General features: G+C 43.9%; 2 protein-coding genes and 2 pseudogenes across 3 annotated transcripts in view; all 4 read left to right on the forward strand.

The window, feature by feature from the left end:
- The window catches only part of LOC138073027 (UDP-glucuronosyltransferase 1A1-like), a 141,487-nt gene that overhangs the window by 96,343 nt on the left and 28,813 nt on the right, over positions 1-16,331 (forward strand). The window lies entirely within an intron of this gene.
- LOC138073691 (UDP-glucuronosyltransferase 1A3-like) lies at positions 403-3,692 on the forward strand (annotated as a pseudogene).
- LOC138073698 (UDP-glucuronosyltransferase 1-2-like) lies at positions 4,893-7,735 on the forward strand. Its single transcript, XM_068965561.1, has 2 exons — positions 4,893-5,756; positions 7,646-7,735. Exons 1-2 carry the CDS (start codon positions 4,893-4,895, stop codon positions 7,733-7,735), a joined length of 954 nt encoding a protein of 317 aa, XP_068821662.1.
- LOC138073707 (UDP-glucuronosyltransferase 1A3-like) lies at positions 13,254-16,169 on the forward strand (annotated as a pseudogene).

The following is a 16,331-nucleotide window of genomic DNA, read 5'->3' on the forward strand; positions in this document are numbered from 1 at the left end:
AAATAAGGTCATATGCAGCAGAGGTTCTGGGTGGGAATGGGGCAGAGGTGACTCCTCAGAGTTCAGTCCAGCCCCAGAGAACAGGGTTAGCAGAGAGGTAGGAGGCAACCAAGGGAATGCGCAGGCAGTCTTGCTTTGGAAATTGGATGAAGAACAAGAGAGTGAACTAGAATGCTCCCCATTGGGAGCAGGTCAGAAGAGTTTTTCCAAGATAAGAAGGGTAACCATTCCCTGGGTGAAATCAGAGGTGATGAAACCCAGGCATGGACTTATCCTGTAATGATTAATGTAAGGAGGGCACACTGCCTTCCAATGACATGCCATTTTGCCTAAGTGACTTGGTGATAAGATAAAGGCAACAAATACAGATGGCACAGACCAGACAGTCTGGCTTGTGTGGAGATGGCCCTGGGACTGCAGCTTCAGCAGCAGGCACTGGCTGGACTCCTGCTCTGTCTGTGCGTTGGGTGATGGGCTGAGGCTGGGAAGGTGCTGGTGGTTCCCATGGAGGGCAGCCACTGGCTCAGCATGTGGGAGGCCATGTAAGAGCTCCATGCCAGAGGTCACCAAGCATTATCTCTGGAGGTCAATGTGCAAATCAAAGCAGAGGACTTTTTCATCACGAAAAGCTATACCATTCTGTATACCCAGAATGAATTTGATTTCCTCATGTAGGGCCATTTTATTCTGAGTTTTGAAGGAGTACATTTTGTAACGATGTTGTTGGAAACTATGGCAGCTTTGAAAATGTGTCTTTGCTCTTTTAAAGGTCTTGTAAAGGGCTGCTGTTTAACAAGGACCTGAATGCCAATTCCTTTCATGTGGTTTTAACAGACCCTATTTATCCCTGTTGGAGAAGGCAATGACAACCCACTCCAGTACTCTTGCCTGGCAAATCCCAAGGATGGAGGAGTCTGGTAGGCTGCAGTCATTGGGGTCGCTAGGAGTCAGACATGACTGAGCGACTTCACTTTCACTTTTCACTTTCATGCATTGGAGAAGGAAATGGCAACCCACTCCAGTGTTCTTGCCTGAAGAATCCCAGGGACGGCGGAGCCTATTCCTGTGGGGCAGTGCTGGCTAAGTACCTGTCCATTCCCGATGTGTATTTATTTTTGTGTCTGTTCCCTGCGGCTTAGATGTTGAGGGCACAGCATGCCCAAACCCTTTCTCATGTGTTGCTAGGATATTAACAACGAATCCAGACTGCATGACATTCTTCCAAGGGGTCAAGAACATGCTCTACCCTCTGGGCCTGAAGTATATCTGCCAGGTTGCTTTCACTCCTTATGCACGTATGGCCTCTGAGCTTCTTCAGAAAGAGGTGTTGCTAGGGGAGATTCTTGCCTCTGGATCCGTGTGGCTGCTCAGAGGAGACTTTGTGATGGATTATCCATGGCTGATCATGCCCAATATGGTGTTCACTGGGGACATCAACTGCGCTAACCGGAAGCCATTTTATCTGGTGTGTACTGCTGCCTTAAGCAATGTGTGTGCTAAGTCTCTTTGGTGTCCAACTCTGAGTGACCCTAAGGACTGTGGCCCCCACCAGGCTCCGTGGGATTCTCCAGGCAAGAATATTGGAGTGGGTCACCATGACCTCCTCCAGGTGATCTTCCCACCCCAGGGATGGAACCCCCATCTCTTTGGTCTCCGGCATTGTCAGGCGGGTTCTTTACCACTCATGCTACCCGGAACACATTAAAAAACAACAACAACAACTTAATTCCAGGTGCTTCAGGATGTACTGGTCTTTCTGATGATTTCCACCTCTCATTCTCCTCCTCACCGTCTGTGGTGAGACACATTGTTAAAGTGCCTCCAGGAGTGCAGTAAAGGCTTCCAGTGATCTCTGAGAGGAGTGAGAGGCAGGGTTGAGGGTGTGCAACAGGATTAACAGGCAGTGGTGGCCCTTTTGTAAGTCATCAGTGTAACTGTTGTGCAGTTTTCTCCAGCGGAGTAGGAGCAGGAACTTGAGCTGTGAATTTATCCTTCAGGGGTTTTGCCTGAGGGTGTTCACTAGAAGTGCAAGCAAAGTGGAGTCCGGTTGCTTGCAGCTCAAAAGACAATAAAGAAGCAAGACTGGTGGATGTGAAAGTTTGCTGGATGAATGTTCCCGGGATGGGGGTGCAGAGAGGTGAGTCCTGTCCAAACACTTCTTCCCTCCTTGGACAATCCGGGGCAAGAGCTTTTATTGACAGAGGGAAGGGCCTCTGTGTAGAAACAGCACAGTCAGCTCTGACAGTGGTCTTGAAGTTGGTCATCAGTGGTCTGACCACCATCATGTTGATTGTTTTGTGCTCAGTCGCTCAGTTGTGGCCAACTCTTTGTGACCCAATTGATGGTAGCCTGCCAGGTTCTTCTTTCCATGGTTGCTCATTTGCTTTGTCTTTTTTCCCACGTGTAAGTGAAATCATACAGTATTTGTCTTTCTCTGTTTTACTTCACTAGGTCCATCCATGGACCTAGACAAGATGACAAGATTTCTTTCTATCTTATGGCTGAGTAATATTCAATAGCCAATATGTCTTGGCTATTGTAAGCAGCAGTACAACAAACATATGGGTGTATATAGCTTTTCTAATTAGTGATTTCCATTTCTTTGTATGAATACCCAGCAGTAGAATTTCTGGATCATATGGTAGTCCTTTTTTCACCTTTTTGAGAATCTCTGTAGTGTTTTCCATAGTGGCTCTCCCAATTTACGTTGACACCAACAGTGCCCTAGCGTTCCCTGTTTTCTGCATCCTTGCCAGTACTTGTTATTGATCGTCTTTTTGATAATAGTCATTCTGACAGGTGTGAAGCAACAGTTCCTTATGATCTGATCTGCATCTCTCTGATGATTAGTGACGTGAAGCTTCTTTTTACGTACCTGTTTGCCTTCTGTATGTCTTCTCTGGAAAAATGTCTGTTTGAGTCTTCTGCCCATTTTTAATCATGTTTGTGGTGGTTGACTTGTATGAATTCTTCGTGTACTTTGGATATTAGCCTATTATTAGATATGTCATGTGCAAATATCTTCTTCCATTCGGTAAGTGGCTTTTCCCTTTTGCTTGTAATTTTCTTTGCTGATCAAAAGATTTTAGTTTGATAAAGTCCATTTGTTTATTTTACTTTTATTTCTCTTGTCTGAGGAGTCATATCCTCCCAAAATATGTATTACTAGTATCGAAGTTAAAGAGCATACTGCCTATGTTCTCTACTAGAAGTTTTATGGTTTTAGGTCTTACACTTAAGTCTTTACTCTATTTTGAATTTATTTTTGCTCATGGCATGAGAGATTAATCCAGCTCGATTCTTTTGCATGTAGCTGTCAATTATGCTTGAAGCATAATTAATTTGCAATCTTGTGTTAGTCTCTGTTGTAGAGTAAAGTGATTCAGATATATATTCTTTTTCAGATTCTTTTCCATTATAGATTCTTACAAGGCATTGAAACACTTCCCTGTGATATACAGTAGGAACTTGCTATTTTTCTATTTTATATATAGAGATGGACATCTGTTATCTACACATAAGCTATAAGATGTAATGAAGGCCCAGATTAATGTACACTTCAGTCCCTAAACAGTGTAGTGGAAGACTGGCACCTTCAGCATCAGAAGAGGAGTTCAGAGAGCCTGTTCTGAAGCCAGGGGAAACCCTCCTGGTCCCAGGGTGAGCAGACCTTGGGGGGCGGCGCCCTTTAACCCTGCTGTGTCGTTGCTAAGGTCTGCTTCCCCACTGATGCTTTGTTGCTGTTCTTCTTCTTCAGTCACCAAGTATTGTCCAACTCTTTGTGACCCCATGAACTGCAGCATGGCAGGCTTCTTTGTCCTTCACTATCTTCTGGAGTTTGCTCAAATGCATGTCCATTGAGTCAGTGAAGTCATCCAGCCATCTCATCCTTTGTCACCTCCTTCTCCTCTTGCCCTCAGTCCTTCCCAGAATCAGTGTCTTTTCCAGTGAGTCTGCTGTTCACATCAGCTGGCCAAAGTATTGGAGCTTCAGCTTCAGCATCAGTCCTTCCAACGAATATTCAGGGTTGATTTCCTTTAGGATGGACTGGTTTGATCTCCTTGCAGTCCAAGGGACCCTCCAGTTCTTCTCCAGCACCACAGTTAGAAAGCATCAACTCCTTGGTGCTCAGCCTTCTTTATGGTACACTCTCACATCTGAACATGACTACTGGAAAAACCAATGCTTTAGGTAACAGCAACATGTATTCCATGCAACAGATAAAGAATTCTTAACCAGTCCTTCTGCTGTCTCCATCAAGGATCTTTTCAGATGTTTCCATATCTGATGGCTGCTCCAATAAACTGTCTGCTGAACAGTACAAGAGGTGTCCATTGTGGAACAGGAACAAACCAGAGCGCCACCATCCCCTTTTCGCTGAGAGAAAGCTGTCTTAGCAATGTGATATGTTTCTCTGGATGTGTTCTGTGTTCACCCATGAATGGGGGGAAAGAGATTCAAGAGTTCTGAGATAAGGTCACATCCAGGAGAGGTTCTGGATGGGGACTGGGGCAGAGGTGACTCCTCAGTGTTCAGTCCAGCCCCAGAGAATACGGTTGGCAGAGAGTTAGGAGGTGACCAAGGAAATGGGCAGGCACAGTCTTGCTTTAGGTCTTGGATGAAGAACAAGAGAGTGAACTAGAATGCTCCCCAGAGGGAGCAGCAGAGTCAAAGGAGTTTTTCCAAGATAAGGGGGAGTGTTCTTTCCAGGTGAAAGCAGAGGTGATAAAACACAGGCATAGACGTATCCTGTAATATATGTGTAATCATCAATCTGCCTTCCAATGACATGCCATTTTGCTTAAGTGACTTGATGATAAAATAAAGATAAGGGAACACATATAGGTGGCACAGCCCGACCAGGGACTCAGTTCCTTCTGGGTTGTGCAGAGATGGCCCTGGGACTGCACCTTCGGCGGCAGGTGCTGGCTGGACTCCTACTCTGTCTGTGCGTTGTGAGATGGGCCGAGGCTGGGAAGGTGCTGGTGGCCCCCATGGAGGGCAGCCACTGGCTCAGCATGCGGCAGGCTGTGCAGGAGCTCCACGCCAGAGGTCACCAGGCAGTGGTCCTGTCTCCAGAGATGAATATCCACATCAAGGCAGAGGACTTTTTCACCACGAAAACCTACGCCATTCCGTACACCCGGGACCAGTTTGAGTCCATCATGAAGGGCCGTCCTGATCAGTTTTTTGAAAGAGTACATTTTCTAACACGGTTTTGGGAAACTATGGCAACATTGAAAAATGTGTCTTTGTTCTTTGCAAGGTCTTGTGAGGCACTGTTGTATAACAAGGACCTGATCAGAGACCTGAATGCCAGTTCCTTTGATGTGGTTTTAACGGACCCTGTTTACCCCTGTGGGGCAGTGCTGGCTAAATACCTGTCCATTCCTGCTGTGTTTTTCTTGCGGCAAATTCCATGTGACTTAGATGTTGAGGGCACAGCGTGCCCAAATCCTTTCTCTTATGTTCCTCGGTTATTAACAATGAATTCAGACCACATGACATTCTTCCAAAGGGTCAAGAACATGCTCTGCCCTCTGGGCCTGAAGTACCTTTGCCTGGTTTCTCTCACTCCTTATGAACGTATGGCCTCTGAGCTTCTTCAGAGAGAGGTGTCACTGGTGGAAATTCTTGCCTCTGGATCCGTGTGGCTGTTCAGAGGAGACTTTGTGATGGACTACCCGCGGCCGATCATGCCCAACATGGTGTTCATTGGGGGCATCAACTGTGCCAACAGGAAACCGTTATCTCAGGTGTGTACTGCTGCTGTGGTTCAATCAGTGCTCCCAGTGGAGCACGTTATATTTTTTATAAAAACAACAGTTCAGGGTGTTTTGTTATGTACTGGTCTTTCTGATGATTTCCGCCTCTCATTCTCCTCCTCACTGTCTGTGGTGAGACACATTGTTAAAGTGCCTCCAGGAGTGCAGTAAAGGCTTCCAGTGATTTCTGAGAGGAGTGAGAGGCAGGGTTGAGGGTATGTAATAGGATTGACAGGCAGTGGTGGCCCTTTTGTAAAGTCATTGGTGTAACTGTTGTGCGGTTTTCTCCAGCGGAGAAGGAGCAGGAACTTGAGCTGTGAATTTATCCTTCAGGGGTTTTGCCTGAGGGTGTTCAATAGAAGTGCAAGCAAAGTGGAGTCCGGTTGCTTGCAGCTCAAAAGACAATAAAGAAGCAAGACTGGTGGATGTGAAAGTTTGCTGGATGAATGTTCCCGGGATGGGGGTGCAGAGAGGCGAGTCCTGTCCAAACACTTCTTCCCTCCTTGGACAATCCAGGGCAAGAGCTTTTATTGACAGAGGGAAGGGGCCTCTGTGTAGAAACAGCACAGTCAGCTCTGACAGTCATCTCAAAATCAGTGGTCTGACCACCATCATGTTGATTGTTTTCAGTACAGTTAATCTTCTGTCCCAGGGCCGGTTTGCTCCCATTTCCTTGAGGCCAGTTCTCAGAACTGTGGCAGCTTCTATGTCATGGCTGCATCTGGTCACCATGTAGTGAACTCCTCCCACCTCATGGGGGTTTCAGTGTCTGTGGCAACTCACGGGATATGGCTCAGAGCATTAGCCATGGCCCCTGGGGAGGAACTAAAGTCCATGACTTTGCTTACTGACTATTTAGTTTCGTTGGACTGTTTTCCTTTGTTTTTGCATTTTCTCACTTCGTTGACTAAAGTCATTCTTGGGCTAACGGTTTTCCACTGACAGGAGGCAGGCAGAGGACATGGCCGGTAAGGACCATGGGGTCTGGCACCATCAAAACCAAGAAAGAACTGGCAGATTGCATTTGTTGATCTGATAGTTCTAAGTGGTTTTGTCTTGGAAGAAGAATGAGGTGTGGTTACAGGAGAATTAAATGCCAAATGGAAGGAGAATTTCAGAGAGGTTGAATAAATTAAGCGGAAGTGGGACAATAGTGGAGAGAAAGTCTGGGGCTCTGTAATTGGAGAAAGAAATAACGTGGTCCAACTTTTCAGAGATGAAGTTGTGCCTGCCATAAGTCTCTAAGCAGGAGTTGGGGTCTGGAGTAAAATGTGGGGATATACATAGCTGAATGGCATGTTAGATAGGTTGTTAAGGTGGGACGTCATCAAAGACTAGTGATGGGGCCTGGAGAGCAGATAAAACTGAGCAGTGATGTTGAGAAGTGGGTCTCAAAGAGGAAGTTTCTGACCACATCACCACACCTACCCCAGCCCAGGTCATTGCACCCCAAGTTTCCATGATGGAAACTACCACTTTCCTCATGGTTTCAGATTCTTCCCATGTTAACCCTGAATATTTGGGTTTAATTGAAATAGGACACATAGGGGTACGGTTTGTTTTTTAATCTACTTAGTTAGCCCTCTTTTTTTTGCCCACTTATATGACATGTGCTGAGTGTATATTAACTTCCATGACTTTAGATCTCTGATAGTTTTTGTATTCTTACCTTTATATCCCTTTATAGTCCTGTGTTTATTATGGCAAAGGACTCTATCTTCACATTTCACTTTTGCTCACACCACAGTCTCTTCTGCTTAGCTTTCGCCCTATATGCAGCGCATTTGTGCAACTATAAACCATGTATGTATCTACTAGATTTGTAAAATGTGGAAAGTGAGGAAGCATTTAAAGAGCATTTGCCACTGTGTTCTTTTTAGTTTTTCTGTGTGAATATATTCTCTAGAGGTAACTGTATTGGTTCAAATCCTGACTCCCATTTTTCTGGCGGAATTACCTTGGCCGTGTGACCTAACTATTTTGACTTTATACTGTCATTGTAAACACACAGATAGTATCTAATTATTATAAAGTGCCCAGCAGGACATGGTGTATCATCTGAAGGCATTTGGATATGCTTGTGCCAATTTATGTGGTACGTGAAAAATCATGTACACTGAAGTGCTCAAATGTTGCCATGGTAACCACACTAGTAATCACTTTTGCTCCACTCTACTGTTGTTTTTCCTTTGAGATTTTGTCACTCATTTATTTAGTGTGGTTTACACTTAGAGGTTTTCCTTTGGAGGTGGGCTTCCCTGGTAGCTCAGATGGTAAAGACTCCGCCTGCAATGCAGGAGACCCTGGTTTGATTCCTGGGTCTGAAAGGTCCCCTGGAGAAGGGAATGACTGCCCGCTCCAGTATTCTTGCCTGGATAATCCCGTGGACAGAGGAGCCTGGTGGGCTACAGTCCATGGGGTTACAAAGAGTCGGACATGACTGAAGGACTTTCACTTTACCCTTAGAGGTGATGTCTTTGATGTTAATGGACCATTTTTTCAAAATATGAAATATCAAAATCTAAATCTTTTGCATTTTTGTTTCTTCTCTTTCTTAAGGTTTGTGACATGTTGAATTATTTTACTGGTCTTCTCAAAGAAATAGCTTATGAGTTTGCTTGTTCTTTTTACTATTTTTGTTTTCTATTTCAATAGTTGACACTTGTTTTTTATTGATGTCATCCTAGCTTAGTTGATATTATTGCCGTTTTCCTGCTTTCCTTAGGTAAGCATTAATTTTCTTTTGCTTTCCTAATAATAAAGAATTGATGGTCATAAATAAAGCACTTCTTAGATCCCTTAGATTTTGAAGTAAATTGTTCTCATTTTCTTTCTATTTTTTAACTTAAACTTTGTTTTTGATTTCCTCTTTGAGTCAGTGACTATCTGTTTTTAAACATTACTTTATTGGTTATTTATTTATTTTTGGCTGTGCTGAGTCTCTGTTGCTGCTCAGGCTTTCCTCTAGTTGCTGCAAGCAGGGTCTACTCTTCCTTGCAAGGTACAGGCTTCTCGTTGTGGTGGCTTCTCTTGTTGGGGAGCACAGACTCTAGGGCGTGCCGGCGTCAGTAGTTGTGGAACGTGGGTTCAGTAGCTGTGGTGCCCAGGCTCTAGAGCACAAGCTCAATAGGTGCGGCCCTCAGGCTCTGTTGCTCTGAGGCTGGCGGGGTCTTCCCAGATCAGCGATTGCACCTGGGTGTCCTGCGATTGCCCGCGGATTCTTTTCCACTGATCCACCAGGGGAGCCCTGCCGTTCATTGTTGCTGGTGTTAACAAGGTTGCTTCTCAGTTCCCACGTGGTTAAGATTTATTGTGGCCACCTTTCTCCTATTTTTTCTATTTATTTTGGATTGTAATCAGAGAATGTTTCTTGTGAAGCCACTGCTATAAAAAATTTCTTAATAAGTCTTCTTTCTGGTCTATTACAGAATTACCGAATAGAAGTATAATGCATAGCACATGTGTAACTGAGAGCTTTTTGGTTGGCATACTTAGAAAAACAAAAAAAGGGTTATGTTAATTTTAATAGTATATTTTATTAAATCATATATATATATATAATATTATCCTTTAAAGATATACTCAGTGTAAAAAATGTAAAGGTGTTCATTTGCTATCATTTCTTTCAGTTTTATTGAGGTATAATTGACAGGCAGCCCTGAATAAGCTTATAGTGGATGGCAGAGTGATTTGACTTTTCTAGATCATGAGGTGATTGCTATAACAAGTTTAGTGATCAATCATCATCTTATATAGATACAAAATTAAAGGAGCAGAAAAGTTTTTTACCTTGTGATGAGAATTATTAGAATATACTCTCTTAACGATGTTCATATGTAACAAACGATAGTGTTAATTACATCTATCATGTTGTGCATTACACCCCTGTCCTTATTTCTCTCATAATTGAAGACTGCCTTCATCCATCTCCCCTTTGCCCCTGCTCTCTGCCTCTGGTAGCCACAAATCTGATTTCCATTTCTATTCATTTGTTGATTTTTGAAACGTAATTGACCACAGCACTATGTTAGTTCTGTTAGACAACATAGTGATTCAGTACTTCCATACCCTTCAAAAGAATCACCATGATAAATCCAGTTATGATATTCACAGTAGAAAGGTGTTACATAACTTTTGACTCTGTTTCTTGCACTCTTGTTTCATACCTGTGACATTTATTTTGCAACGGGAAGTTTGGATCTTTTAAAAAACTTTTTAATTTGAGGATAATTACTTTACAAAATTGTCTTGGTTTCTGCCATATGTCAACATGAATCAGACATAGGTATACGTATAACTCCTCTCTCTCCAACCCCTCCGCATCTCCGACTCCACCCCACCCCTCTAGGTTGTCACAAAGCGCCTGATTGGAGCGCCCTGCACCATAGAGCAAATTTCCCCTGCCTATGTGTTTCACATACGGTAATTTATATGTTTCCCTGCTATGCTCTCAATTTCGCCCCCACCTTCCCTCACTGTGTCCACAAGTCTGTTCTCCATGTCTGTGTCTCCATTGCTGCTCTGCAAATAGGTTCATTAGTACAATCTTTCTAGATTCCATATACATGCATTGAAAGAAAGTGCCAGTCAGTCATGTCTGACTCTTTGTGACCCCATGGACTGTAGCTCACCAGCTTCCTCTGTCACAGGAATTCTCTGGGCAAGAATACTGGAGTGGGTTACCATGTCCTTCTCCAACATAGGCATTAATATATATCTGTTTTGCTCTTTCTGACTTCTTCGCTCTGTGTAGCAGGCTCTGGGTTCATCTACCTCATTAGGGCTGACTCAAATGTGTTCTTTTATGTGGCTGTGTGATATTCCATTGTGCATATGCACAAGAAAGTCTGTATTCTCATCCCCTGTGTCCTTCTCTCTCCTTTCCACCCCCATCCCCTCTGCCAGCTGCTTGTTTGTCTGTCTCTATGAGTCTGTTTGTTTTTCCATGGTTGCTCATTTGCTTTGTCTTTTTTCCCACGTGTAAGTGAAATCATACAGTATTTGTCTTTCTCTGTCTTACTTCACTAAGCATAATACCCTCTAGGTCCATCCATGGGCCTAGACAAGGTGACAAGATTTCTTTCTATCTTATGGCTGAGTAATATTCAATAGCCAATATATCTTGGCTATTGTAAACAGCAGTACAACAAACATATGGGTGTATATAGCTTTTCTAATTAGTGATTTCCATTTCTTTGAATGAATACCCAGCAGTAGAATTTCTGGATCATATGGTAGTCCTTTTTTTTTTACCTTTTTGAGAATCTCTGTAGTGTTTTCCATAGTGGCTCTCCCAATTTACGTTGACACCAACAGTGCCCTAGCGTTCCCTGTTTTCTGCATCCTTGCCAGTACTTGTTATTGATCGTCTTTTTGATAATAGTCATTCTGACAGGTGTGAAGCAACAGTTCCTTATGATCTGATCTGCATCTCTCTGATGATTAGTGACGTGAAGCTTCTTTTTACGTACCTGTTTGCCTTCTGTATGTCTTCTCTGGAAAAATGTCTGTTTGAGTCTTCTGCCCATTTTTAATCATGTTTGTGGTGGTTGACTTGTATGAATTCTTCATGTACTTTGGATATTAGCCTATTATTAGATATGTCATGTGCAAATATCTTCTTCCATTCAGTAAGTGGCCTTTCCCTTTTGCTTGTAATTTTCTTTGCTGATCAAAAGATTTTAGTTTGATAAAGTCCATTTGTTTATTTTACTTTTATTTCTCTTGTCTGAGGAGTCATATCCTCCCAAAATATGTATTACTAGTATCGAAGTTAAAGAGTATACTGCCTATGTTCTCTACTAGAAGTTTTATGGTTTTAGGTCTTACACTTAAGTCTTTACTGTATTTTGAATTTATTTTCGCTCATGGCATGAGAGATTAATCCAGCTCGATTCTTTTGCATGTAGCTGTCAATTATGCTTGAAGCATAATTAATTTGCAATCTTGTGTTAGTCTCTGTAGTAAAGTGATTCAGATATATATTCTTTTTCAGATTCTTTTCCATTATAGATTCTTACAAGGCATTGAAACACTTCCCTGTGATGTACAGTAGGAACTTACTATTTTTCTATTTTATATATAGAGATGGACATCTGTTATCTACACATAAACTATAAGATGTAATGAAGGGCCAGATTAATGTACCCTTCAGTCCCTAAACAGTGTAGTGGAAGACTGGCACCTTCAGCATCAGAAGAGGAGTTCAGAGAGCCTGTTCTGAAGCCAGGGGAAACCCTCCTGTCCCAGGGTGAGCAGACCTTGGGGGGCGGTGCCCTTTAACCCTGCTGTGTCGTTGCTAAGGTCTGCTTCCCCACTGATGCTTTGTTGCTGTTCTTCTTCTTCAGTCGCCAAGTATTGTCCAACTCTTTGTGGCCCCATGAACTGCAGCATGGCAGGCTTCTTTGTCCTTCACTATCTTCTGGAGTTTGCTCAAACGCATGTCCATTGAGTCAGTGAAGTCATCCAGCCATCTCATCCTTTGTCACCTCCTTCTCCTCTTGCCCTCAGTCCTTCCCAGAAACAGTGTCTTTTCCAATGAGTCTGCTGTTCACATCAGCTGGCCAAAGTATTGGAGCTTCAGCTTCAGCTTCAGCATCAGTCCTTCCAATGAATATTCAGGGTTGATTTCCTTTAGGATGGACTGGTTTGATCTCCTTGCAGTCCAAGGGACCCTCCAGTTCTTCTCCAGCACCACAGTTAGAAAGCATCAACTCTTTGGTGCTCAGCCTTCTTTATGGTACACTCTCACATCTGAACATGACTACTGGGAAAACCAATGCTTTAGGTAACAGCAACATGTATTCCATGCAACAGATAAAGAATTCTTAACCAGTCCTTCTGCTGTCTCCATCAAGGATCTTTTCAGATGTTTTCATATCTGATGGCTGCTCCAATAAACTGTCTGCTGAACAGTACAAGAGGTGTCCATTGTGGAACAGGAACAAACCAGAGCTCCACCATCCCCTTTTCACTGAGAGAAAGCTGTCTTAGCAATGTGATATGTTTCTCTGAATGTGTTCTGTGTTCACCCATGAATGGGGGGAAAGAGATTCAAGAGTTCTGAGATAAGGTCACATCCAGGAGAGGTTCTGGATGGGGACTGGGGCAGAGGTGACTCCTCAGTGTTCAGTCCAGCCCCAGAGAATACGGTTGGCAGAGAGTTAGGAGGTGACCAAGGGAATGGGCAGGCACAGTCTTGCTTTAGGTCTTGGATGAAGAACAAGAGAGTGAACTAGAATGCTCCCCAGAGGGAGCAGCAGAGTCAAAGGAGTTTTTCCAAGATAAGGGGGAGTGTTCTTTCCAGGTGAAAGCAGAGGTGATAAAACACAGGCATAGACGTATCCTGTAATATATGTGTAATCATCAATCTGCCTTCCAATGACATGCCATTTTGCTTAAGTGACTTGATGATAAAATAAAGATAAGGGAACACATATAGGTGGCACAGCCCGACCAGGGACTCAGTTCCTTCTGGGTTGTGCAGAGATGGCCCTGGGACTGCACCTTTGGCGGCAGGTGCTGGCTGGACTCCTACTCTGTCTGTGCGTTGTGAGATGGGCCGAGGCTGGGAAGGTGCTGGTGGCCCCCATGGAGGGCAGCCATTGGCTCAGCATGCGGGAGGTTGTGCGAGAGCTCCACGCCAGAGGTCACCAGGCAGTGGTCCTGTCTCCAGAGATAAATATCCACATCAAGGCAGAGGACTTTTTCACCACGAAAACCTACGCCATTCCGTACACCCAGGACCAGTTTGATTCCATCATGAAAGGCCGTCCTGATGAGGTTTTTGAAAGAGTACATTTTCTAACACGGTTTTGGGAAACTATGGCAACATTGAAAAATGTGTCTTTGTTCTTTGCAAGGTCTTGTGAGGCACTGTTGTATAACAAGGACCTGATCAGAGACCTGAATGCCAGTTCCTTCGATGTGGTTTTAACGGACCCTGTTTATCCCTGTGGGGCAGTGCTGGCTAAATACCTGTCCATTCCTACTGTGTTTTTCTTGCGTTTCCTTCCCTGTGACTTAGATGCTGAGGGCACAGCGTGCCCAAATCCTTTCTCATATGTTCCTCGGTTATTAACAATGAATCCAGACCACATGACATTCTTCCAAAGGGTCAAGAACATGCTCTACCCTCTGGGCCTGAAGTACATTTGCCAGGTTTCTCTCACTCCTTATGAACGTATGGCCTCTGAGCTTCTTCAGAGAGAGGTGTCGCTGGTGGAGATTCTTGCCTCTGGATCCGTGTGGCTGTTCAGAGGAGACTTTGTGATGGACTACCTGCGGCCGATCATGCCCAACATGGTGTTCATTGGGGGCATCAACTGTGCCAACAGGAAACCGTTATCTCAGGTGTGTACTGCTGCTGTGGTTCAATCAGTGCTCCCAGTGGAGCACGTTATATTTTTTATAAAAACAACAGTTCAGGGTGTTTTGTTATGTACTGATCTTTCTGTTGATTTCCACCTCTCATTCTCTTCCTCACTGTCTGTGGTGAGACACATTGTTAAAGTGCCTCCAGGAGTGCAGTAAAGGCTTCCAGTGATCTCTGAGAGGAGTGAGAGGCAGGGTTGAGGGTGTGCAACAGGATTGACAGGCAGTGGTGGCCCTTTTGTAAGTCATCAGTGTAACTGTTGTGCAGTTTTCTCCAGCGGAGTAGGAGCAGGAACTTGAGCTGTGAATTTATCCTTCAGGGGTTTTGCCTGAGGGTGTTCACTAGAAGTGTAAGCAAAGTGGAGTCCGGTTGCTTGCAGCTCAAAAGACAATAAAGAAGCAAGACTGGTGGATGTGAAAGTTTGCTGGATGAATGTTCCCGGGATGGGGGTGCAGAGAGGCGAGTCCTGTCCAAACACTTCTTCCCTCCTTGGACAATCCGGGGCAAGAGCTTTTATTGACAGAGGGAAGGGCCTCTGTGTAGAAACAGCACAGTCAGCTCTGACAGTCATCTCAAAATCAGTGGTCTGACCACCATCATGTTGATTGTTTTCAGTACAGTTAATCTTCTGTCCCAGGGCCGGTTTGCTCCCATTTCCTTGAGGCCAGTTCTCAGAACTGTGGCAGCTTCTATGTCATGGCTGCATCTGGTCACCATGTAGTGAACTCCTCCCACCTCATGGGGGTTTCAGTGTCTGTGGCAGCTCACGGGATATGGCTCAGAGCATTAGCCATGGCTCCTGAGGAGGAACTAAAGATCCTTGACTTTGCTTACTGACTATTATTTTTGTTGGACTGTTTTCCTTTGTTCTTGCATTTTCTCATTTCCTTGACTATACTCATTCTTTGGCTAAAGGTTTTTCCACAGACTAAGGTAGACAGAGGACATGGCCAGTAAGAACCATGGGGTCTGACTCCATTTCAAAAGGAAGAACTGACAGATTGCATTGGTTGACCTGATCGTTTTAGTGGTTTTTGTCTTGGAAGCCGCTGAGGTGTGGTCACAGGAGACCTCGATCCCGAAAGGAAGCAGAAGTTCCAGAGGGATTGAATAAATCAAGTGGAAGTGAGACCATACCAGAGAGAGACGTTGGGGTCTCCGTGATTGGAGAAAGAAATAGCTGAGTCCAGCTCCTTAGAGACGGAGCTGTGCTGACCAGAACTCTTTTGACCAGGAGTTGGGGTCTGGAGTAAAATGTGGGGATGTACGCAGTTGGATTCTATGTCAGCTAGTTCTCCTTCACGGGACACTGAAGTCGTGAAAGGCTGGTGGTGGGGGCTGGAGAGGAGGTCAGTCTGAGCCTAAGAACACAGTGGATGGGAGGAAGGCAGTGAGGCTGAGAACTGAGTCTCAAAGAGGAAGGGTTTGACCACATCATCACACCTACCCCAGCCCAGGTCACTGCACCCCAAGTTTCCATGATGGAAACTACCACTTTCCTCATGGTTTCAGGGTCTTCCTATGTTAACCCTGAATATTTGGGTTTAATCAAAATAGGACTCTTGGAGCAGGATTTGTGTTTTAGTCTACTTAGTTAGCCCTCTTATTTTTGCCCACTTATATGACGTATACTGGATTTACATTAACTTCCGTGACTTTAGATCTCTTAGAGTTTTTGTAGTTCTATTTTTATATCTCTTTATATTATTGCATTCATTATTGCACAGGACTCTAACTTCAGTTTTCTCTTTTTGCCCACACTGCAAAAGATCTATTCTACTTTGTTTTCTTCTTTCTTCATGCAATGCATTTGTTCAATTATAAAATATGTATGTATCTATTAGATTTGTAAAGAGTGAAAATGAGGGAAGAATTTGAAAAGTAAATGCTGCTGTTTTCCTGTTAGTTTTTCTGTGTGAATAGATTCCCTAGAGTTAATAGCATTTGCTCACATCTTCACTCTCATTTTTGTGGTTGAATGTCCATGGGTGGCAGACCTAACCATTCTGACCTTAATATTGTCACTGTGAACAGGCAAATAGTATCTATTAGCATTATTAAAAGGTGCCCAGCATGACAAGTTATGTCTTCTGGAAGCATTTAGATAAGTTTGTGCCAATTTATTTGGTACATGTAAGAACATTTACCCTGTAATTCTCAAGTGTTATCATTTTTGTTCCACTAAATTTTTA

Source organism: Capricornis sumatraensis, chromosome 2 (assembly GCF_032405125.1).
Source record: "Capricornis sumatraensis isolate serow.1 chromosome 2, serow.2, whole genome shotgun sequence".
In the NCBI taxonomy this organism is placed as follows: domain Eukaryota; kingdom Metazoa; phylum Chordata; class Mammalia; order Artiodactyla; family Bovidae; genus Capricornis; species Capricornis sumatraensis.